Source organism: Mya arenaria, chromosome 4 (assembly GCF_026914265.1).
Source record: "Mya arenaria isolate MELC-2E11 chromosome 4, ASM2691426v1".
NCBI classification, from domain to species: Eukaryota; Metazoa; Mollusca; class Bivalvia; order Myida; family Myidae; genus Mya; species Mya arenaria.
Window position 1 is genome coordinate 59571592 of NC_069125.1, and position 26326 is coordinate 59597917.

The 26326-nt window shown below is 34.4% G+C and overlaps 2 protein-coding genes across 4 annotated transcripts; both read left to right on the plus strand.

Moving 5' to 3' along the window:
* The first annotated feature begins 222 nt into the window (after positions 1-222).
* Positions 223-2859, plus strand: LOC128232667 (uncharacterized). 3 transcript variants are annotated; one of them, XM_052946359.1, is made up of 3 exons: positions 223-430; positions 577-652; positions 880-2859. In XM_052946359.1, the coding sequence occupies exon 3, from the start codon at positions 892-894 to the stop codon at positions 2206-2208; it is 1317 nt and encodes a 438-aa protein (XP_052802319.1). In that variant the 5' UTR covers positions 223-430; positions 577-652; positions 880-891; the 3' UTR covers positions 2209-2859. The 3 variants fall into 3 exon arrangements, with proteins under 3 accessions (XP_052802319.1, XP_052802320.1, XP_052802318.1); XM_052946360.1 differs by having other exon boundaries at positions 223-338; positions 608-652; XM_052946358.1 differs by having other exon boundaries at positions 224-338.
* Positions 2860-5560: 2701 nt separating this feature from the next.
* LOC128231434 (protein phosphatase inhibitor 2-like) lies at positions 5561-25316 on the plus strand. The gene is made up of 4 exons (XM_052944253.1): positions 5561-5690; positions 16842-17057; positions 20411-20505; positions 20983-25316. Exons 1-4 carry the CDS (start codon positions 5614-5616, stop codon positions 21273-21275), a joined length of 681 nt encoding a protein of 226 aa, XP_052800213.1. The 5' UTR covers positions 5561-5613; the 3' UTR covers positions 21276-25316.
* Positions 25317-26326: the final 1010 nt, after the last annotated feature.

Below are 26326 nucleotides of genomic sequence, written 5' to 3' on the forward strand. Positions count from 1 at the left end.
ATCTCCCTGGAAAAACTTGAAAACGCCTAGCATATAGTTTTTTGTAATCATTTTCAAGCACGTTTTGCAAAAAGAAATGCATCTGCGAGCTTAACAGTAAATGCCTTATAGTCCTTAATTGCACGCAAAGAGCGTTAATGTAAACACCAGAGATTTGAATCGGGAACTGGAGGCTGTTATAAATGCGAAAACTTCAAAGAATGCTTATCTTGAAGACAAAACGTTTACATTGACAGTGAAGCAGGGCTTTCGCCAATCTAATACACCTGATTTATGTTTGGATTTGAACTCGGTTTTATCAGGGGATTGGGATTTTATTGGTCATTTTGGTGTCATGTGTCAGTGTTCTTATTTATTCAAGTATTTAAACTGATATTTCTCGACTTAATGAAACAAATCGCAAGTACCTCTTGTCTGCGTAGGTTGACCTGTGAGTTATAAATTGTTTGAAATCAGCAGGGGTGGAATTTATTAGATATGAAGATGGCATATTAATCGTATCTTTTATTTTCTTTACTATAGAAAATTTGAATTTAAATATACCCGAGATTGTTTCAATAGATTTTGTATATACAGGATTTGGATGTTGCGATTATTTACAATTTAGATCAAAGTCAGAAAGTTTATTCAGTTGAGGATTTTGTTATCAAAGGTATGGTATAACTCCTTAATAATATAACTAATCTATTTTCCAAATAGTGTTCCTTTGTGTGAGATATGTGTTAATCTGCGTAATAATATTGAAATAACTGATTGACCACATCTTAATCATAATCACAAAATGTCACCTTAAACTAGACATGTCTAGTGACATCCTATCGTAATAATATTTTAACAATGTTACTCTTTTGAAAATAAAAAAGTGCATGGATATTTCAGAATTGCCAAAAGATGGGAGATGTTGATAACATATCGGGCCCAATTCTGACCAATGGCCTAGCGCCGGCCCGCACGCGAAGGTTGGCGGTGGTCCATCACAGCCACGATATCCTCGTGGACACGAACGGAAACAGTGGTCGTCTTGCCCGCCTCTCCGAGGCCTCCCTCGATGATCCAGCCATGGACAAAGAGGAGAATGTTTCTGAAATTGATGAAAACAGTGTGAATAACATTGAAAAACATGAAGCGTTGATTTTTCAGCAAATACAAGCATTAATTAAGAACGTGCAAGTGTCGGATTCGCTAGCTGACTATGTTAACAGAGAATGCCTTGGTGGTGTTGATGTCAATGCCAATTTAAAATTCAGACACAGACGCAAAAGCTGTTTTTCACCAAGTACTGGATCCGGCCTCTCAAATATCATGGAAAATACCGCAGGAACAGCTAGGCGGAAGTCTGTTTTAGAACAGAAGTCCCTATCACTACCGAGAACAAGCGTTACAAGCAATGAACAAAGCATGCATTTTGATGAGAACAGAAACCCTCTTCATCAGGGCAAAAGGCGAAGATCGAGTGTCGTAAATCCCGCTGGTGGACGGAGGATTAGCGTCGTTTCTTCCAGTGGACCGCGTTCTCGACGAAACAGTGTTCAACATGTCGATGGATCGGCGATGACAACGACAGGGCGCAGAAACAGTGTTTCCACTACATGGACGCGTCGTGTCAGTCTTGTGAACGCCTACAATAACTCTGCCTTTTCTCCGGACAGAAAAATAAACAGTTGTTCAAATAATACCTACGGCCAACCTGAGGGCAATTCACTGCTGCCTCAGCGGAGACGCAGCAGCGTGAAAACCCCGTGCTTCCCGGTGATGAAAGTAGTGTGTGTTCACAAACGGTTTCAGCGACTACATCGGCGGCGGAAGCGCCAGGAGAGGGCGCAGGTTAGTGTAGCCGACGTAAAAAGTGCATTTAAAGATATTCGCAAAGCACAGAACAACGGTTCAAGTGACAGTGGAGAGTGCAGTGAAGTAGAAACTAATGTAGTCAACAATACCAATTTTGCTACAGATGGTGAAAGGAACAGTTTTTCGAATGATGAAAATCTAGACACATGTGAGGCAGGAAATTCAAAATGCATCTCAGAGCCACATGAAGGACGTGTTGAAGATCCAGAGAGCTTAGAGACGGGAGATACATCCCAGGGCCCGGTGCCCGCCCCCCGTCGGAAGACCAGCATCCAGGTGCGCACGTGGGAACTGTCCAGGAGCTTGCGACAACGCCGCCGAGAGAAGCGGAAGGGATGTAATGAAAGCAACTTGATTTGATCTCTCTATCTGAGTTAACGCGGTATATGTTCAAGTGAAACATCCATGGCTTTGTAAGATTTACGCTTTAATACTGAATGCATTTTTTGTGTTGATTTTTATTACATTTTGTAAAAATCAGCTAAAATCGTTTCGTTCTGTCCTTTGCAATAAGTGTTTTGTACATCTATAAAGTATATACATATAGTTATTCTGTATAAAATGTCCTTTAACAGTGGTTTAACGACAACAGCACTCCACGCGCTTGCCAGATTAGTAAATGGGCTGTGACGTCACTTTGATCGCTTTAAGAAATATTGTGCTTTTTTTAATGCATTAAATATGGATTGCATTTAAAAAAAAAAGAACACTTCATTTATTTCCATATTCTTATATAATTTGAAGTAGGCAACTATTCTATGTAACTATTTATTTGAAGACCAATGTGATTCAAGTGTGCTGAAAAATGAGTAATCATTCAGGTATGGATATCTCCGAGTAATAAACGAATAAGAGAGTTTTGATATATAGTCCCTTATAACTCAAACTCAGTGGTTTTGTACCGTTTCTTGCATGATAAATTTAACAGTTGTAAACAATATATCTATCTACCTGTATTTTTGGTGTTATTAAATATGTTTTCTCAATGAGAAATATTTTTTATAATCAAAAGGGCAGCTTTTTATTGAATAAAATAAAACAACGTAAATTTTCTTGGCCTTTATGATCGTTGCAAAAAAGCATCAGTAAATATTTTGCATTTTGCAAACACTTGCTTTGAGGGACCTCGTAAATAAGTGTCAGCTGTTAAATGTTGTTGTTGTTGTTGTTTTCATAATGATAATTATATACACTGCAAGGAAGAGCATATACACCAAACCCTATTGTTAGTTCTACTTACTTAACAAACACGAGTTGTAACTGGTATCATTTTCTATTCGACGATCAAGTTTCTTGATTCATGCAGATTGTATTTGATTGTCACGGAATATAAAGATGATGGAGAATGTTCATTATTACTTGGTTCAAACTCTTTTCGACGATCACGTTTCTTGCTACATGCTGTATTTCTCTAAGAATATGATGAGGGTTTTTTTAAAGCACACATTCGTGATTAGGCGCATAGAACATAACATAATATTTATTGATTCAAGCTGTACATTCCGGGTGGCTACCAGCTCGCTGACTGGATGGCTACGAAGAGTTCTCAAGCTGACTGTACTAACAGCAGGGTGTAAGAGGGCACATATCAGGTCGCCCCCCCCCCCCCACACACACACACCGCTCCCCCTACAGACCGGGCGCTGGTTGTACATGCTTTTGTATCGTTCTTATCGCTAAGTCGAGACTCTCTTATATATTTTAATCTTATACATTAAAATATTGACCACAAATTACATACACAGGTTACAAACGTTTTAATGGACAACACTTCAATATATACTCATTCTTCTCAGACTTTGAAATAGAGTTATCTTTAGTGAATCCAAATTATGCCAAAACGTTTTACGCAACCCTGAAAAATGTCTTAGATAAACATTTTCCTTTTAAAGAAAAAATTAATAAAACGTGATTATCACCTAATAAAATACCGAAACCTACTGCACGAACGAGACAGATTCCATAGCAATGTTGACCATTTCCTTGTTCAATTTAAGTTTTAAGAAACAAGGCAACTACATCCATTAATTAAACAAATTGAAACATATTTGTTTAACCAAACTATTGAAGATATGAAAGACCGTAGATTTATATCGAAAAAAAAGATATTACCAGATTGAATAAATGTGACACAATAAGCTTGTTTGTATATGATAAGGTGATTAACGGTGAAATGAACATGATAAATGAATTAAAAAAATAAACCTTTTGAAATAGTTTACTCATAACTGAAAAATAACCTTTTTGCTATGAAAACGTTCGTGCTGTACAGAAACACTTTCTACAACACTTGGACATAAAAAAAATCTTAGTAGCATCACCACACTTGAATTTAACCGATACAACTGATTTAAACGACCTGATGAAAATGGCCTAGTAAAAATTAAAAAATGTGGGAACATAGTAACACCATGCATTGCGTCAATCATAACCATAAGTATTAGCATGGGAATCTTTCCTGATAAGCTAAAAATGCGCAATTATTACCATTTTTCAAATCAGGTTCGAAAGAGGATCCAAAGAGCTATCGCTATTTCAATATAACCTACAATATCAATGATTTTTAAACGACATGTTGCTAAACAAAACCATTCTTACTTTCATGTAATAAAAATGATACATGATAAGCAATCGGGGTTAACCATTGTGACAAAAATATTATAGATGCACGTGTTAAAGTCATCGCCTGCAGATCTCAGCTGTTATCCAATTCATTCATTCCATCAAGTATAACTTTGTGGAATGCCCTTCCGGGCCCAGCTCTGTCAGATTCTAAGTATAATTTAAGCAAGAACGAGAAACAGTTCCATTATGCTACTATGATGGTGCCCGAAAGTCGAGTGTTACTCGTGCAAGGCTGTGTGTGCACTGTAGCAACCTAAATGAACTTTTGCTATCAAAACAAAGTAAACAGCCCATATTACTGTTGTGGTGAAATAAAAACATATCATTTCTTTCTTGCAGGTCTTTGTGCATTGAGCTTGTTCGCCAAGTTATCTGCCTTCAAGCATATTATTCTTCAACTGATACTTTTCGGATCGCATGGCACCACGAACCTGTTTATTTCTACCATGTTTAAAGACGTCTAGAATTCCATTCGTCTTACCAGCAGATATTGTGTTTGTTTATATACTAACTGGTCACTCGATTCTAGCCCATTTAAATAACCCGTCCGCTTTCTTCTTCTGTTTCTAGCACATTCGTGTATGCCCTACATGCCGGGACATAATCCTTGTGTCCCTGCTCTTTGCATTCACCTGTCATAGGGCATATATCCCTCACAGGTTGTACAAAACTGAATCAAGTCTTCGTTTTCATCAACAATCATATTCTTTATTATCAGCTCCAAGGTTTGACAGAAGACTGTCATCGCATAAACAACTTACTAAATAGAAATGCATGCATATTGGAAAAGTCTGTAGCCTGACTAAAACGATCACTCAGCGTGGGTGATTTACATCGATTGTAATCTCAGAAATGCTGTAAGACCATAATAAAACGTCTATTAAATATTTGAGTTGTTCCCCAAATAGCTCATGCAAAGTTTAGATCCGATATGTTTCGGATATATTTGGGGGCCAAAATTTGCACTGAAATCACTCTTCTGTTCGACTACATATTATGAGAGGGAGGTAACCGCCGCACAGAATATGGCACCGTGAACATAATATTTTATGGTGCTATGTAAACTTTGCGACTTTCACGTAAGGCTTTCAATAGCCAATCAGAATATGCGTTACAAACAAACATTGGAAAATCTGCAAAATGGCGTCGTGCGAAAAGAAACGGAAAGGAATATTAAAAACATCTTCCAGCTTTGACCATCCTGAACCTCAACCTCCGTTAGTACTACGAAATAGAATTTGTTCAATGCTTAGCATAAAGCAATATAATAAATGCATCAAATTGTTAAAACCGCGTTGCGAATCTCTAGTCAAATAGAGAACTTCATGCTGATGTCGCGATGTGCAAAAGTATAACAAATTCATCTTAGACTTTATATCTTATTACCTTATTATAACACCATCGCTTAACAATGAAACATTCGGTAATTTAGCTTTAAACTTTAAACTGCTGACACATCAGAACCAAACATTTAAAGATATATCTTAGGCTTTCACCTTTAGAGTTGCAGTCACTCTTAGTCAGGCGGGTATTAACTCTTAGTCTAAAATATAAGACTTGTTATACAGGATTCTTCTAATCCTTAACATCTAAACAGGTTTGTTAAAAAATGGGCGGATTTTTGAAAAAAAAAAAAAATGTCAGGGTTCGACATTTGCAAATTGCGAGTGACTTTTATTCAAGCTCGCAAAATTCTGCAAGTGGCTTTTTCTAGACCACAAAATGTTAAAAGGAAAGTAGAATAAACATGAACTTAACTCCGCTACGTAGTCGAGTGTAAACAGCCTGGCATGTTTACACTACCATTATAGAGAAGACAGTATAGAGTCACGCTCTAGAAGGTTTTCAGAAATATAGCAAATACTGAAAAGGCAGACTATTATCTCGAATCATTCCGGGATGCTCCGAGGCGTGCCCAATACTAAGTGAATACAAATGACATAATCACCTAGCTCAATCATTGGCTAAATTCAGCGCTTTCGCGCACTATATGTAAACCCCATCAACCTTTTAATATATCCACCCAACTGTCAAAGTGAACAATGTCAATGGACAGCTTTGTTGTCAAAAAGCGACCAGCATCCGATGAGTCATCCATCCCCCCAAAAAAGAATAAGCCATCAACAAGTTCTAGTAGTCGAGTCACTTAAGATTGATACTTTTTAATATTCAAAATATGTCTAAGGTGTAAATATCTACTTTAACCCTTTACTTCATAGATACGCAATTTTACTTATCTATCCATAGCTTCATAGATACGGATCTTAACGTTTTATCCATAGCTTCATAGATACGTAATCCTACGTATTCGTAATGTAGGGGCATTTATTTTCATACCTGATGCTTGTTTATGCGCTATAAATTCATATTCATGAAGTATAAACATCGATAAATACAATGCACTAAAAAAAACACTATGTTACTATTTAAAGAATTTCGAAAAATCGCAAAATAAGGTCACTGGTATCAAAGATGCGTAAAACGTTGACTGCGCAGGTTTGTGGGCATTCCTGTCTCGTTTTCCTCGTGGAAATTTACACAATACTGCAAGTTATAATTAGCTACCAATAATACAACTATATTTTATTGATCACGCGCCTGACGTCACAGGTCATGGTTCGAAAACGTGTCAAAATGTCGGCCATGTTGGATAAACAAAAAATCATCTGGCTTGTATAAACAAAGGCCATAAATCATTATATGGGACATATGTGTCACTTCTGTTTCGCTAATCCGGTCATAAAAATGCGCATCTGCTTCTACAAATTGAAAGTAAGTACAAATGTGTTATAAAATAATGACTATCCCTATTGTTAAACTTTGACATGACCCAATTTAACATCGATCAGCTGTTGAAACACGTGTTTTCGAATACACAAGAATGCAATGTAGAGCTAATTTCTGCCCTTGTTAACTTCAGTTTAAAACAACATTCCTGAATAATGTCATTTATATTTCAGTGTTTGTCTGATGAATCGGAACATTCTGGCTTCAATTAAAATGAGTTTGAGACATTGAGTACGACGTCGAGAATTTAGACCTCGGCGTCACGCACACAAGGATACGAGCAATGAGGATTTTTAAAATCAAACCCAAATGACAATACATGGACATGCAATAAACGATATAAATTTAGTAAACAATAGCATGCAGGCCTCATGTAGTAGTTGAATAATAACTTTATTTGTTCATTGTAGTGTTAAATAACCGAAAGTTATAAGTACTGTCAGTGTTTTTTTTAGGCCTGATTTGGGGCCGAAATTCGGCCCCATTCCCCTCTCCAAAAAGTATATATTTTTCCCCTATTTCAGTAAAAAATTCCCCTCCCGACGATGTCAAAATCGTCCTCTAAAATAACTTTGCCGATCGTAATTACGGCACTTTTCAATACGGTAAACGCAGTTTGGCGCCGCATTTTACACGTAGTGATCATACGTGCTAGTCTCCCTTGATTGATCGGTATCGTTTAAGCGCTCGGAAAATTAATTATATTACGATTATATGAAAAAACAAGCGTCCCGTCAATCTTCAAAATCAAAATGTCGCACAACGCGAAATTTTACACCAAAAAGATTGACAAAAAGGCTGCTGTCGGCTCGAAGAAGATGTTTTATTTAAACAATCTTGTATGTCTATTGCGCCTGCTAGCAGCAGCACCAGCATTTGTAGCACTTCTTATACCAGCTCTGAAACTTTCAGTGATGATAAATCTCATTCGGATTGCGGTGAATCGTCGTCTGATAGTGATAATGAAAGGTGCGTCTTATAAGAATATGTATGAGAGTGCCAAAAGAACTGTCAGCAGGGGACATTGACAACATAATCAACCTTTACAATATGAAACAAAGAGATATTGCTTTGTAGATTGCTTTCACTTTCACTTTGATCTTGTTATGTATATGCTATGATCAATTTATTAAAGAGGAAGGCAAAGCTTTAATGATTTTTGCATTTATACATTTTCCCCTTTTTGCCCTTTTACGACGCGATTTTCCCCTCCTGACGGGCCCTGGCCCCATTCCCCTAAAAGTGAAAAAAAACACTGACTGTGACTGTTGATCAACTTTTTTTTTCTTCTGTATCATATATATAAATATACCGTGCTTCTTTGTTGTGAACTATTTTTTAATTCTGTCCATCTTTGTTTCAATTCAGGTTGCATTAAATGAATTATAAAAATATGTTGTTTATATAATATTTCGTGTTATGTTTGATAAATAAAAGTGTAATAAAAATTAATTTTCATCAAATTTGACATATTTTTCTGTTTGTTTATGAATATCATGCGGAAATAATTTAGATAACAAAATAAAATTTATATGACTGGATTGGAAATTTAATTCTCTATAAACTTTACATTGATGACTTATTGATTAAACCAAAAGAAATACTAAGAAAATAGGTTTGTAATACATTAGGGTTAAAATTCCAATAATATCAATAATCTCCTATGAAGTAGGGGTACTGATATGAACTGATAAGCCATGAACTGGCAGCCTGAAATGGCTTAGGTTTACATGAAGTAAAGGGTTAATTAGACAATTATGAATATTATAAGGGAATAAAGCAAATAATAAAATTGCAAGTTGATTTTTCATTTTGCAAGCTGCCTCAAAAAGCACTCAAAAATTTTTGCGAGTGCTCTTCAAAGTTTAATTCGAACCCTGATTGTATTTAGAGAATTATTTTATGTTTGAAATAGATAATAAAGGTTTATATTCATATTTTACCATGTAAGGCGCAAGGGCAAAGGTATTTTGCACTAAACAAGAATTAAATGCATTAAAACACAGGATTTACTTTTCAAATAAAACTTAACTGACACAGACATCAAATATGACAATCATAACAACTTGGCCATCTCTGGCAAGCTTCTAAATAGACCTCACAAATACAATCATAACAAGTCAGTCTTCCCGAAATGTTCCGGTCCGCCAGACATGTCTGGCAAATTTGGTACGGGTCCGGCAGGTCTTCTGAAAACGACGGTCCGGATGTGTTGGCAATTATGCAAAAATTGGCTCAAGTAATAAACAACAGTCTTATTCTGTAATCCTGATGACTCTTTTCTCATAGCCCTCAAATTCGCCTTCGTGTCGTCTGATGATGTATCGTAAGATAGTGACTATTATGCTACCTTACGGTATGCTATTCCTTTGTATTATTTTAAAACAGAAACTTACAACAAAGTATATTGTAGAATATCGTAACGTTAAAATCGTGAACTACATTTAATTAATGTTTACCTTATATTGGCCGATTTTCCACTGCCGTTATAACTCACACTTGACTCACATTGAGTTTTTGTGAGTAATGTCCCTTTTATAAATAGTAAACATTCTGTTTGTTTTCCATTTATTTCTCAATAAATCATTTTGAAGTAAACATTCCATTTATATACATGTGTTTACTGCGTGATTTAATCTACGATAGTTGTTTTCTTCAGTGGACACAGTACCGGTACTAACCCCTTTGTCACTGATCAGAGAATTTCAGCCTGAAATGGATTCAAGATTTTTTTTTATCAAAACCTTATACATATAAGATAGGACGCAACATTCTGGGGTAAAAAGTGTGTCCTATTACATGGTATAATTTAACATTATCTGGTAATATTTCTTGTTTTTATGATATTTTATTGACACAATATACTTTAACCTGGAATTTTACTTTAACCTGGGATTTTAATCAGAATAACTACCCATTTTTGGGACAAAACAATTTGTACGTGAAGGATTTGCCATATCAATAATCGTAAAAAAATCAATTATTGTACACTTGTATGGACTCAGTCCTACTAAACACTGCAAAGTCAAGCAAAGTCATTGGTTTTTTTAACAAAGTAAGTTTAGTAGGACTTATAATCGTTATTTCATCCCGAAAAGATGACTTTGTCGTATTAATGACTTATTGTGATTTGAGAATAAGGCATATTTGCATGATATCTGCATGATACAATATCTGAGTCGAGCAAAGTCAGTTTTATTTTGTACGAAGTCAATGACTTAACACGCATAAGTAATATTAAAATACAAAAAGATGTCTTTGTTGAATAAATGACTTTATGAGAAATAAAATACCGTATACTTTCGCGAAACAATTTCTAATCAAAGCTACGTCTAGCAAAGTCAAGCAAAGCCTAGCAAAGTCAGAGATATTTTGAACCTAGTCAATGAATTAACACTCATAAGTAAGATTTAAATGTTAAAAAAGATGTCTTTGTTGGATAATTGTTCTTATGAGAACAAAAAATATGCATACATGCATGGTACAATATCTAACTCAAGCTACGTCGAGCACGGTTGAGCCGAAGCAAAGTCTAGCAAAGCCTAGCAAAGTCAGATATATTCTGAACAAAGTCCGATTTGTTGAACAAAGTCAATATATTAACACTCAGAAGTAATATTCAAATACAAAAGGATGTCTTTGTTGAATAATTGACGTTATTGGAACGAAAATTTGGCATAGTATTACTTGCATGCTACAATATCAAATTCAAGCTACGTCAAGCAAAGTCTAGCAAAGCCTAGCAAATTCAGATTTATTCTGAACAAAGTCAATATATTAACACTCAGTTCTAAGTAATATTCAAATACAAAAGGATGTCATTGTTGAATAATTGACCTTATTGGAATGAAAATTTGGCATACTTGCATGCTACAATATCAAATTCAAGTTACGTCGAGCAAGGTCTAGCAAAGCCTAGCAAAGTCAGGGATATTTTAAACAAAGTCAATGAATTAACATTCATAAGTAAGATTTAAATCTAAAAAATGTTGTCTTTATTGAGTAATTGTTGTTATGGGAACGAACATTATTTAGGCATACTTGCATGCTACAATATCAAATTCAATCTACGTTGAGCAAGGTTGAGCTGAAACATAGTCTAGCAAAGCCTAGCAAAGTCAGACATATTCCTAACAAAGTCAATATATTATCATTTTTAAGTAATATTTTAATACAAAAGGATGTCTTTGTTGAAAAAAGACTTTATGAGAACGAAAATACTTGCATGATACAATATCTAATTCAAGCAAGGTCAGGCAAATTATAACAAAGTCAATCAAAGTCAGTTTTATTTTGAACAAAGTCAATGAATTAACACGCATAAGTAATATTAAAATACAAAAAGATGTCTTTGTACATTAAAATTAAAATGATATTATGATAAAGAGAATAAGGCATATGTGCATTATATACTACCCGAGTCTAGCAAAGTCAAAGAAATTAGAGCTAAGTCAGTTACATGTTGAATAATGTCGATGAATTATTTTGATTGGCTTAACCTAATAGGAGGCGGAGTGAGCGGGACGGGACGGAATATTTTCATTGGCCAAGGAATACAGGGCACATTATGTAAGAGGTGTGAATATTCTCATTGGCTGTGGACGGGTTGGCGGAGAAATTCACCACTGGATGGAACTGACATGGGGTAATAAAATTAATCCTAATGACAACCTCTTTCAAGTGATGTATGATTAATGATAAATGCCAGGTGTTTTAATCTCCAACCGTTGATAGTAAACAACTTCTTTGTATTCAGATATTTTCATTTATGACAGTGCAATAAAATTTCGATGCAGACCAGCAAACCGATACTTGGTAGAAATGAGAAAGCCAAAAATGGTACATAAAATTTATTTAGTTATTTTGCATACGTAACAAATAAATAACAATAAAACAGACTTTGCTTGACTCTGCTAGGTTTTCATAGGCTTTGCTAGGTTTTGCTGGACTTTACAATCATGAAGTAATGTAATTTTACCAATTTAACACCATATTTGCAATAAATTATACAATTTTCCTACTAAATATATAAAACTCATAAAAATACATAAAAATAAATACAACTAAATAACAATAAAACAGACTTTGCTTGACTTTGCTAGGTTTCCATAGGCTTTGCTAGGTTTTCCGGATTTTTCAATATTGAAGTCATGTAATTTCACAAATTAAACACCATATTTGCAATAAATTATACATTTTTCCAACTAAATATATAAATTTCATAAAAATACATACAAATAAATAACAATAAAACAGACTTTGCTTGACTTTGCTAGGTTTTCATAGGCTTTGCTAGGTTTTGCTGGACTTTACAATCTTGAAGTATTGTAATTTTACAAATTTAACACCATATTTGCAATAAATTATACATTTTTCCAACTAAATATATAAAACTCATAAAAATAAATACAAATAAATAACAATAAAACAGACTTTGCTTTACTTTGCTAGGTTTTCATAGGCTAGGTTTTGCTGGACTTCACCATCTTGAAGTAATGTAATTTTACAAATTTAACACAATATTTGCAATAAATTATACATTTTTCCAACTAAATATATAAAACTCATAAAAATATATAACAATAAATAACAATAAATAAAAATACAACTGACTTTGCTTGGCTTTGCTAGGCTTTGCAGTGTTTAGTAGGACCCTTTGGACTACAGTCACTCTGAACAAATTGTTTGAAATAAACTTTCCAGACCTATTACAGTAGTCGGCATTTGACTGACTTTTAGAAATCCACTGGATTCCTTCATTCCAAAACCAACGAGTCCAGCATGAATTTAAGATGTCCTGAATAAAAATATGAGTCATGTAATTGGCCTGCAGTTCACCAAATGTTTAAAATGGATTAAATGTTAAAAATGGATTCAGCAGAATTCTTGAAATTGACATTTATTTCTTTATAAAGAAATGCTTAATTAATCATGTTTGTAGCTCAAGTAAGCATATTATTTAAAAATAATTGCCCTATAAGACAAGAAATTAAAACTCTTATGATATGGTATTACTCTCCAGTCTCAGAAATACCCAGTTTTATCTGGTTTCATTAATTTTGCCATATTATGGGTGAAAGTGATACCTGAATACCAGTCTGTGATGTCATTTACTCTTTAGTGTTTTCTCCAGCTTTGATAAAGGGCATGGTATTTTCTTTTCTAAAAAGGGCAAGAAGAGCTTCAATTTTTATCTTGAAGGGCACCCTGGTTAATTATAATATTAGTTTTGCATTCATATTAATATTTGATTATTAAAGTATCTAATTTAAAAAATAAAAATCAGTATGAACCATAAGTCGGCAAGATTTTACAAAAGTTGTCTTGAAAAGCCCACACTGCTTGTAAGAGGAAAAGAAGGAAACTCATGAAACAAAGTCTGTGCCGTACCACACACCTCAATTCACATTCACCTTGATTGAATTTCCCAGATGGAATATTCATAAAAAAATTAAAAAATGTGTCTGTTGTAGGGTAGGAGAAGGATACTTGTCTTTAATCTCCTTTTTTGCAATGTCAGAATGTCACTTTGCTTTTCTCCTAAAAAGCATAAACAATGATGAAAACCCACAAAGACAGCTGAACATTTAAAACAATCAGAATTGCCTTAATACATATACTTTTTAAACGAACAACAAGTACTGTGGGGCAAATCTTTTTGGTACAATCGGGATCTATATATAGGGTATGAATGTGACTTTCAGCACTGTTGTTTTCATATGCTGACATATGAGAACAAAATGATATTTATGCCCCCTTTTGAAAAAAGTGGGGTATATTGTTTTGCACATGTCGGTCGGTCGGTCTGTCTGTCGGTCGGTCGGAATACCAAATGGTTTCCGATCAATAACTTGAGAACGCTTTGACCGAGGGACCTCATACTTGGTATGTGTATTGGTCATCACCAGCAGATGAACCCTATTGATTTTGAGGTCAGTGGGTCAAAGGTCAAGGTCAGTGTGACCTTTACATGAAAAACGGTTTCCGATCAATAACTTGAGAACGCTTTGACCCAGGGACCTCATACTTGGTAGGTGTATTGGTCATGACCAGCAGATGAACCCTATTGATTTTGAGGTCAGTGGGTCAAAGGTCAAGGTCAGTGTGACCTTAACATGAAAAACGGTTTCCGATCAATAACTTGAGAACGCTTTTACCCAGGGACCTCATACTAGTTTTATTATTATGCCCCCTTTTGAAAAAAGTGGGGTATATTGTTTTGCACATGTCGGTCGGTCGGTCGGTCGGTCTGTCTGTCTGTCGGTCGGTCGGAATACCAAATGGTTTCCGATCAATAACTTGAGAACGCTTTGACCGAGGGACCTCATACTTGGTATGTGTATTGGTCATCACCAGCAGATGAACCCTATTGATTTTGAGGTCAGTGGGTCAAAGGTCAAGGTCAGTGTGACCTTTACATGAAAAACGGTTTCCGATCAATAACTTGAGAACGCTTTGACCCAGGAACCTCATACTTGGTAGGTGTATTGGTCATGACCAGCAGATGAACCCTATTGATTTTGAGGTCAGTGGGTCAAAGGTCAAGGTCAGTGTGACCTTAACATGAAAAACGGTTTCCGATCAATAACTTGAGAACGCTTTGACCCAGGGACCTCATACTAGGTAGGCTTATTGGTCATGACCAGCAGATGAACCCTATTGATTTTGAGGTCAGTGGGTCAAAGGTCAAGGTCAGTGTGACTGTAAGCTGAAAAAAGGTTTTCTGATTGTCCATATTTTATTTAAGTGTCCAAATCCTACTAACAATTTGGCTCCCAAGGGGGCATAAATGTTTCACTAACATCTCTTGTTAAAGTTTAATACTGCCCTTATGAACAATCACTTGTACAATACAGAAAGTTGATGAAAACACTCCAAAAAGCAGTTTCGCTGAATTTGCTTTTTTCTGACATCATAGACATAAGGAAAATACTAGGAGTTTACATAACATAAAGCATAAAAACAAGCTCAGTAGTCACTTATTTTTTTACTGACAAACTTTTTTCCAGAAAATTTTACAAATTTATATTTGTCAATAAAAGATGTATTCGATCTTCTAAGCGCCACCTTGAAAATGTTTACAAATACATTTAAACACCATTACTCCGAAATGAGCCGTGTGTTCTCATCATATATTTGGATAGGCTGGCCTGGCATTCTTTAACTCTGCCTACTGGTGAAGTTCCAATAATTAGTGGATGCGTGACATCAGTTATCGGATATGTAGGTTACCGATAATAAAACCACATGTTGTCTGGTCATTATACAAATACACAAGAAGCTGTAAAATGAAAATGACAAGGCTCAGGGCTAGATGATTGGGCAGCATGGATATACCGGCAGTCACAAGGCTGGCACAGAGTTGGGCTGTGCTAAAAATGCCCAGCGGAAACACTATTAAGAGTCTAAATGATAATGATTTCATGCATTGCAAAATGAAAACTAATTTTATTTCTGATACTTTTACACTTCGAATACAATTTGTGCTTATTGGATTTTTGAAATTATGGCTCAGACACAAAATCTGGAAATACAAGCCAACTTTTATAAGTCTAATTGCAGGACTCTTGTTTAGACTCAAACACTGTTACATGTAGTTGAAGTGAATAATTTATATTCATATTTATATAAGTAATTGAAGGGTCCCAAAACACATATGGGTCTATAATAATCTTGCTGTCTGTCCGTCTACTTTTTTGTGTTTTTGTTAATAAATTATCAGCCTTTCTGTTTTCAAGATATCAAATGAAATTTCCTCACAGTAACAATACGCCCTTTTGTGAGAAGTTATTTAAGTAATGCTAAAATTTTGTAACATTTAATGCCCTTTGTATTCTTAGTAATTAAGACAATTTTTATGGTTTTGTTAATAACTAAAGAAAACATCCTTGATATTAGTTCAAACTTTCCTCACTTGCTTACCATATTAATACTCCTTTTTGTGACAAGTTTTGTAACTTATGCTTCAATATTGTTACATTTATGGCCCTTATCAGCCGTTAACCAGCCATATCGCATTAGCCACTCAAAAGTTACCACCCTTTAATTATAGAAATTACCTAAAATTTATATAATATCTCGGACAAATTTGATAACAATCTATATCACTTGAGAGTCATCACCCTTTAATTATAATAATTACCTAAAATCAATAACTAGCCATATTGCTTGAGTAATTCGAGAGTTATATAGTGTAATTATAGAATTTTACATAATGTTGGTCTTGTCTGATCAATAACTTTATAGAAGCCTTTTTATTGCCTGACCATTGATGATTCCAAATGTGGTCAAAATGTGTATGGAATACACATAATATCTTGGATAGTTCGTTAACCAGTCATATCGCTTCAGTCACTCAAGGTTATCCCCTTTTATAGAAATTACGTAAATCGGTCTTGTCTGATCACTTATCACCAAATTTGGTGTGCTAAAAAGAGGACAGGCATATTTTGCGATACTTGGTGCCCTTATTCATATAATGCAAAGAGGAATGCACTCATTCTGGCTCTTAGGACTCTGATATTGGGGCTTGTGCTACTTACAAACACTGCTTAATACAATGCCTATGTAATTGTTTACAGGAAGGGGAAAGAGATGAAATGGGATGAGATGAACATTCTTGCCACCCACCATCCTCCAGACAAGGACTATGGTCACATGAAGATAGATGAGCCCCCGACACCGTACAACAAATACTCAGAAGGGGAAGAAGAAGATGAGGAGGGGAACATACAGAGAAGAGGCAGCTTTGGGCAGTCTAGTGTCCAGAACATGGACCCAGCCAATCTGACAGACAAGTAAGTCAGCAAATTAATATTTATCATAAAAGAAATAAGAGAAAACTTCTTTTTTATTGTTAAACATGTGCCTTGCGTTTAAATGACAAGATTTTCTTTTGGGTGCAAAATTGACACTGGGGACAAGTTTACCCAAGCGATAAATATTTGCATATAAATGCAAATACCCACTGTGGTTAAATATACCCTTTGGGCGCAATTTTCCCCAATGACTGGGAATTGTTATAAATAGATGATTCCAAGTTTATGCCCAATAAAACTAAATTTCTCTGACATTTACGTATTTAGCCGTACTTGTTACTCATACCTGTGCAGAAATGGAGTGCATAACTTTCAGTGATTTTTTGGGGGTAAATTACTGCCCTCTAAAAGCTGTTTTCCCCTTACGAAAAAATGTCCAGTTAATAAATTCATTTTTTCCCACTTTGATAAATGCAGACTATGTTACTGAATAAAAAAAAACAATGGAAAAATGTATATTTGCCATTATATTAGCTATTTTGGCCTGATTTTGGTCGATTTTTTCCCAAATTTGCAAGGTACAGGTGGTGAAAATAGTTCAAAAGAAAAATCACTGACTTTTGCTATAGAAAAAGTTATAACCAACTTTTCAGTAGAACCATTCAACTGATGAAGTTATAAGGACCTTATGATAGATTAAAACAGTTGTATTGAATATATATGGTAAATCTTATTTGGGAGTAATAGTGTTTCTTTAACACTTTCTTCTTAACCATTGAATATATCATCTTCAAACTTTATAAACTTACTCGTGGTAACAATGCACTCTTTAAAGGCAAGTTATAAAACACACCTTCTTAAAAAAAATCAAACATCTTACTTTTTGTCCCTCAATCACTTTAACCCTTAAGCTGCTGATGGCGATTTTAAAGGCTTTGCAAACAGCTTGGAACCAGACCAGACGCGGAGTAACTCGGCGCCTGGTCAGGTTCCAAGCTGTTTGCCACTCAAGTCAATATATCCCCAAAGTTTTAAGTAAATTGAAAGAAATTTAGAATAAACCAGACAACATTTTTGAGCAGACGACAATTTACCCAGCATGCAAAGGGTTAAACTATTGAAGATATCAACTTCAAACTTCATAGACTTATTCACATAAACAATGTGCTCGTTCTTGACAAGTTATATAACTGTCATATTGATGGCCCTTTGTAAGATATTACATGTAAGGCCAAAAAAAAAAATATGTCTGGTTCAGGAAACGTTGTCCCAAAAAATTAGGAGGGTAGGCATTTTTTCCATTTTTTTTTTTTTTATTTTTTTTCGGACGTATGTTGTCTATGTGTAGACGATGCACAGAGCAGTCAGATCACGTTGTAACTCCCAGCATGTGGTATTGTGATGTGTGCTTGTTTCAATGCAGTCATTTAACCACATAATAACAGAGCATTTCAACCCTGTATTATCTGTAAGGACCACAATGGAAATAAGGTTTTATTTTAACTCTTTTTTGTGTTATCCTTGACATAAATGTTATATATGTTTATACATGTTTAAATTTGTATTTGTCATGTTATATGCAATTTTTATGTCGAATAAATCTATCTAATCTATCTAACCATGTATCATCTTTGTTTATTCACATTATTTTCCTTTTCTATGCTTGCTGTTTATGTACCCTATGCCTTTTAGTCACCCTCTGTACAATGCTAACCTGCACAAAGAGTTCACAAAAGAGATTCATGTACAACCTAGTATTTTATAAAAATTCCATTTTTTAAAGATTTCTGTTGACAATTTTGTTTAAAATATCTTGTAAAGATAAGTCACTTTAATACATCTCTTTTGTGAATTCTGTCATTGTAACAAATGCACATTGTGAGTGGTGTTGCACAAAATCATATAAGGCATTAGCTAGGCAACCTTAGTGCACTGAGGACCTAGGGGTCCAGGTTAGAAGAGCAACAAAAGTATTATCCAATACTTTGTGAGTTTAATATTATTAATTGACTGTTGATATATTTCCCAAACACAATTATTAAAGTACAAAATGCGTACATTCAATGACATGGCAATTTTTTCACTGATATATATTTAATGACATTCACTGAAAATCTTCTGATACTTTTACTTAAAGGGGTTGGTACTTTTTACTTTATATAAGTTTTCAAACATATGACAGTGTACAATTCAACACTCCAATGATAAAATGTTTGCCAAAAAATCTAGCAGTGATAGATACAGTTACTAGTCACTGCATTTTCAACTACATGTACTGACAGAAAGCACATGGAAAAAATCTTAAAAAGAGTTTTACAGTTTAACATTTGCCCATTATGTATTCATATTCTTCAATACATACACTCTAAAATTATTTTGACTTTGGCTTTCCATATTTTCTCTGCACAATGGGCTCTTTCTTCAATTCTCTGCATTTCTGACAGATAGGCAGTACAGTTTTGTATAATTTTTTAAGCTCTGCATCTGTCTCAGATTCCAAGTCAGCACAGTAGGTACACAGATCCTTGCGACCAAGGTCAGCGCCGTTTGGTGGCAACCAGTTTGGGGTTGGTTGGCCCATGGAGCTCCTCGAATACTTCCGAAGCTGTGCAACCATGCTGGACCGCTTTCATGACCTGCCGCTCTGCTCCATGTTCACATTTTTGGAGTTTTATGGCCATCAAAGTGGCTGGTGAACACGCCATGGGCGCCGCCATTGTTGTGCGCTCTATTAACCCAAAGATCGATATAAACGCGCTCTATTAACCAAAAGAGCAATAACTACAGAAAAGAAAATTTTCAATACGCAGTATAGCGGTTTTCGGCCGCGATTTCGAAAAAAAAGTTTAGGGTCGGCGGGTAAAAATAGGGTCGGTCGGGTTTCCTGAACCAGACATATTTTTTTTTTGGCCTAACAAATAAAAGAGAAGTTTTGAATAGGCATTTGAATGAAACTTGAAACATATAACCAATATACATGTATATATATAATAAGGCTTTGTGGCTTTATTGAAAGTACAAGAACCACAACTCCAGTATGAAAATGTAAATTGTGGGTAGTGGATGCAACTTATTTATTTATTTTTTTTAAATCCTACTTGATTCTTGTAAAGTTTATAAGGCCAGTGAAGTCAGACATTGTTTTTTTATTATCTCATGTAAAATGGTGAACAAACTTCTTGTAACAATGATAAAACATTATCCAAAGTTTAAATAATTATAATAATAATAATATAGATATTAATCATATATAATTATATTTGTAATACAAATCACATATTTCCTACACTTAAACAAAAGTAACAAATAACAATTTTCAAAAAACATGTCAAACATGTAATTAGAGCCATTATACCTTACATTGGTCATGCTAAAGTATTGTGTGTTTACAGGTTGGAGGATATTGGGGGTCGGCGTGTGCGACGTGTATCCACTGAGGAAGAGTCGAGCGAAGAGGAGGAGGAGGACTTGACACCTGAAGAACTCCGTAAGACTTATACTTGGAATTCTGGATATTTATTCTACATACAATTGTCTCTACAGTACTTTTAATGGACATTTAAAGGAATTAAGAAATTTTGTTCTGCCTTTAGTGGGCAATTCTATTGCATCTTATATGGGCCCTACCCCACCAGCATCTTGTGGCCCGTTTTCAATAACTTGAAGTAACTGGACAAAGTTGTAGTCTCTGTAGAACTATGGAGTCAAGGTAACCATTGCTTATTTGATTTAACCTCAGTCAAATAAATTCTTGAAAAGTGAATTGTAAATTTTTGTCTTAAAACATTTTTTCAGCAAAGTCCCTTTAACTGTTTAACATATATTTTTTTAGTCCAGTCGGATTACAGTTTTAATACAAATGTTAAAAATAATGATGAAATTGTTTAATATTAAAAGTTATTGCTGATTTTGACAATTCCAGTTTTCACTGGTGTTTTTATTGATTATTTAATTGATTTTCCAGAACACAAGAAGGGTTTTCAACAGAAGAGAAAACTGCATTATAATGAGTTCCAAGCTGTCCAAATTGCAAAACAGCTGATGGCTGAAGAAGATGATGATGATGACGATGAGGGGGTGGAAAACCCAGGCAGTAATACAGAGGACAGTGTTCAAATGGCGGTAGATTCTGATACCACCAGAGAAGAGGCAGGGGAGGCCTCTACCAAAGAGAGGCAGGAGGATGAGGGCAAATCCCAGCGCACAAGTCTTACCACTGTTGATGAATTGGGACACTTAGAAACACAAATCAACTAGGAGTTGTTTTTTTCTCTGTTTTTATAAATGCTAGTGGTTAGGATTGGTATCGTAATTACAATAGAATATATACTATATTCATAGGCATTAAACATATATATGTCTTGTCTTGTTGAGACCATTAAGCTGAATATTGTTTTGTTTATCTGAAATTAGATGTTGTAATGTGAGTGAAATTAGAAACTATAACATAGTACATTTCCAACTTTCAGCATGGCATACATTTTTGCAGTGTCAAGATTTCAGGCTGTCAGCTAATTAAAGTTAATAACGTTTAAGCAGTATAGCTTTTAATTATGTACATAATTGTTAACATTTCCATTAATTGATACCAATAATTAACGTGCCAATGTTTAACTGTATATTCAATTTTTTTTACAGAATTGAATCTCGAATTCAATCTTTTGAAAGTCTTAAAATTAACATTAACCAAATATATCAAAAATGAAAAAGAAACCTGCAGATTAATGCCTATACTGTAGCTTCATTCAAATCATGTTAATAATTCTGAGGCCAAAAATACAACAATTGTACATTTTGATGACTTGTATAGTTGTGCTGATCTTATGTATAATCTATGTAAGTACATGTATCTGCAATCGTTGGGTGAGGGTAGTGAAAGCTGACTGATCTAATTGGAGACCCACTGCTGTAGCCATCTTTGCTGGTCATGTATGCTGCATGTGTTGTAACTTCAGTCTTCATGTTATGAAATAGCAGAAATTATGTTTACTAGAATTGTTTAACTCAAACCTACTTACATTTACATGTTTAATGATAAAATACAAGTAGTTATTCTCGTTCTGGTCGCTTGAAGTTTTTTTTTCATGTTCTAATTTGTCACTGGATTTTGCCTGTTGGTATTGGTTTCTCAAGAAACCCTAGTATCCATAGACACACAAGCCATACTAAACAGGAAATGGGAAAATTTAAAAGATAAAAACACACTTTCGAAGGGGCAGATTAGTAACCAGAAACAGAACTAAATGTGAAGATTTTCATAATGAATTATTAGTAAGGGGGAATATATGAGTCTATTTTGCATGTATTGAGATCTGAGTTTGATTGTAGTGATATGTAATCAATTGTGTTTATGCATGTGCAATGTACAATATATGAATATACACATCAAGTGCACCCAAATGTTATAGCCATTTCCATTCCTTGAAGTATTATGTACTACTACTTTTATGTTTTTTTGAGTTCACATGCAGGTGAAAAAAGTGGTTTTAATCCACTCTAAATTACATAATGTGCCGGGCAAGCTTAAGTATTTGTTGCCGTGCTTCATTTGTTCATGTCTTGATATAGGCACCATGTGAAAAACAGAAAATTCCATGAATTTTTAAAAAGTAGTCTCAAAATTTTAGAATTGAACAATGAAATTATTGAAGATGATTTAGACTTTGAATGAAATAACAATATCTAGGTAGAAAGAATCATTTTACAGCAATCTGGAACAAATGTTTGCTTCTGCATGTGAACATTTAATTTCCACCTTTTGTGTTTACTATTTATTATCCAATGTGTTACTGCTCTCTTTGATGTATGCAGTGCACCCAAGGTATGAAATATTGGGTGAAAATTGACGTCTGTAAGACATTGTTTTGTAGTATTTTATATCATTTCCACTTAGGAGTTTTTATGGAATGTAGCAGTGTGAAATATTAGATTTGCAGTTCCCAAGTTGTTGTGGTTGGATATAATTTTTTTGCGATGAATTTGTTGTTTTGAACTGACACCAATCATTTCCAAACAACTTAGTCAGCAGTTACAAAAAGTGCTAAGTGTGTATGAATAATACACATCTTGTTTGTTTTTGATTAGATTTATGTTTTGTTTTTTCTTGTTAATTATTAGTTACTATAAACTAAGTGTTTTTGATAGGAGTTTTGTTATGAAAAATATGTTCGGTGCATTAAAGAACTTTATTAAAATACTGGTAGAATTAGCAATGTGGATGTATTTGCACTATCCATTAATACAGATCTCATAATAATTCACAAAGGTACTGATTTGTTTATCAATTTTAAACTTAAGTGGAGTATACATTACATTGACAACATTTGTTTTGTAAATAGGAATGAGAATGGCAATAAAAAACAGATAATATACAAGGGTTGATCCAAAACTTGGTGGGGTGTTATCTCTACACCAGTTTGTGCTTCTACAGATAATATAGAAGGGTTGATCCAAAACTTGGTGGGGTGTTATCTCTACACCAGTTTGTGCTTCTACAGATAATATACAAGGGTTGATCCAAAACTTGGTGGATGTTATCTGTACAACAGTTTTTGCTTCTACAGATAATATAGAAGGGTTGATCCAAAACTTGGTGGATGTTATCTGTACACCAGTGTATGCTTCTACAGATAATATACAAGGGTTGATCCAAAATTTGGTGGATGTTATCTGTACACCAGTTTATGCTTCTACAGATTACACCCAAGGGTTGATCCATAAATTGGTGGATGTTATCTGTACACCAGCTAGAGCTTCTACAGGGGCATTCAAAGACTATTTCAACACACAAAAATGATTTGGATTAAAGTTAATATCTTTAACAACGGGGATTTGTCATAGCAACGTTATCTTGTGCCTTGGGTAATGCTACCTACCTCTTCAAAATATAAGAGTACATGTATTATTTTCATCTATTGTGTACATTTTAACTTAAATTTTTGCATGTACAGCTCTGTGTTGTCCAACATACAATACAGTATTTTTAAATAGCCAGAACCCATTTACTTTTGGGTCAGCCCTTGTCATGATAGAGGATTTTTTTCATTGTATTGTATCAATGCATGTTTGTTAGAGATTTGCCATCAAATACAGACATTCTTGTGCCCCATACTTTTTTTTTGCTGTCCAATTAAGACCTTTCTGGTGCCCAGTACTTCAAGGTTTGACCATTGAAAATACTTTCAGCATATTTATCTTTCTTGTCAAAAGCTTCCTTTTTAAGAAGTAAAGTTATATATCTTTTTGATTTTGATGATAATGTCTGTAACCATAATAATGATTGTTTAAAGCTGAATAACAAGTGTATTTCAAACCTTGCTTGGCATACTTTTTGATGTATTATTTTCTATGCATTAAGATGTGTTGTACATGTAATCATCTCTCAGGTACATGGGTTGGCCCTCTTTCCTATGTAGTCATATTTAATCAGCAATATAATATAAGTTGTATTCTTTTCAAACCCCTAACACAGTTAGTGTAATCTCTTTTCTCCTTAGTTGCGTACAAACCATTAACATCAGTTATTTATAATGTTTGCAAATTTTGCACTCCAAAGATTTAGTAAGTGAACTGCTGTTTACGAGGGACAAAAACTTTTAACATCATTTGAAAGATAATATGCATGTTTAGACCAAAAACTCTTGTTTGCAATTCTGATTTTTGGATTAAACCATCCCGACTTCTGAAATTGGGATGGAGGGGGTTGCTTTTACTTAAGGAGTCTAGTCCTAAATTTTTTTCACAATAATTGTATTACCTTAATCATGTATATATTGAATTCCCAAAGGTTAATGTTAGAATAAGAAATCATCCTTTAGTATTTAAATATTGACACAAATTACGATCTTTTCTACATGAATTTTGTGTACCCCTTGATTACACAGTAGTTTGATGATAATGAACTCCTGCTTTGGATTCATATCACCTGTAAAAAACATATAGCCTAAATATATAAAAAAAAATATCAGATTTATCAAAGGAACGATCTAGGATAAAATAATTTACTGCAGTTGAAGTGTCAGAAAGTCTCGAAAAGCCTATATATCTGTTATTTTAAAGTTTTACAGGTCATATGACTCTAAAAGCTGGAGTTCTTTTCATCAAACTACTGTGCTTGATTATGCTGATTATAAAGATCAAAGATTTCTTTTTGTTAAGACATTGATTTTAACCATCAATGATTTAGCCAGCAAGTCTGTAAGTTTATAGATGTGATCTTAGAAAAGAGATTTCTGTTGTCATTCATATTTTGTTGAAAGTGCTTATTCTTATGCAAATAAACACTTACAGAAAAACTGATGTTGAGTTTTAAATTAAAGGTTAACATATGTATTACTGTGGTAAAATATGAGAAGACAATTGATGTAGATGCACAGCTTAATGCTGCATGACCATCAGTGCAGGGGAGCTTATTGTAAATTCAATTTTTGAGCCCTTTATTGTCCCCTGCCAATAGGCGAAGGGGATATAGTAATGGTAGGTGTGAGTAAGTATGCGTGTCTGGGCAATCTTGTCCAGAGGATGTCTTGAAAAGTCTTTGAGGTATTTACTTAAACTTCTAACAGGTATATCTCATTGAGTAGGAGTGCAGTGCACAAGAACCATAATTCAAGGTGCAGTATCTTTGAGAAATATCTTTTCATACTTATTTTTATGTCTGGAGCATAACTTGAAGGTGTTTGTGGTATTGACATCAAACTTTATATATATCTTATATAGGAAAATTGCAGTGCACAGGAACCATAATTCTGGCTGCATTTTTTTTTTTTAGTTATTGCCCTTTGTTAATTTTCATTGTTATCAGATGTCGTTAGGCGAAGTTGATATTGTCTTAATTCAGTGGGGGATATGGCAGATCTGCGAGTGCTCTTGTTCTTGGTTGTTATCAGATATATTTTGAAACAAAAACTTTGGCTAGAAATATGTATTATTATTTTTCAAAGTTCAAATTTTATCTCTATTTCTGACACTCGCCTAGTATTCCAGTGAAATTTTGTGGTCTTCCTTTTGTCATACACTCATTGATAACTAAGATAAGCGATGTTGTTAATGCTATCAAATATAGCCGAAAATAGATAAAGTCTATACATACTTTCACTGGTACCGCCGAACATTAGGAACACTCAAACCTTGATGGACTGTGCATAATTGGCATAAGCGCAGGAGGGTTTTAAGCATGTACAGCAAGACAGCTCACAGAGAAGTACTTGGTGACAAAACCCTTAAAATTTATACCAACCTTGCAACTGACAGGGATAGTAACATGTACACAGACGTAAGCACTGGTTTTTTCAGGCGACACAAGAAAC

What these genes read in the sequence shown, in the direction of transcription:
- LOC128231434 (XM_052944253.1), top strand. Translation starts at nt 5,614, where the DNA reads ATGGCGTCGTGCGAAAAGAAACGGAAAGGAATATTAAAAACATCTTCC. An exon ending in CCAGCCAATCTGACAGACAA is followed by an intron (nt 17,058 to 20,410) that starts GTAAGTCAGCAA and finishes GTGTGTTTACAG; the next exon opens with GTTGGAGGATATTGGGGGTC. An exon ending in CTTGACACCTGAAGAACTCC is followed by an intron (nt 20,506 to 20,982) that starts GTAAGACTTATA and finishes TTGATTTTCCAG; the next exon opens with AACACAAGAAGGGTTTTCAA.
- LOC128232667 (XM_052946359.1), top strand. Translation starts at nt 892, where the DNA reads ATGGGAGATGTTGATAACATATCGGGCCCAATTCTGACCAATGGCCTA.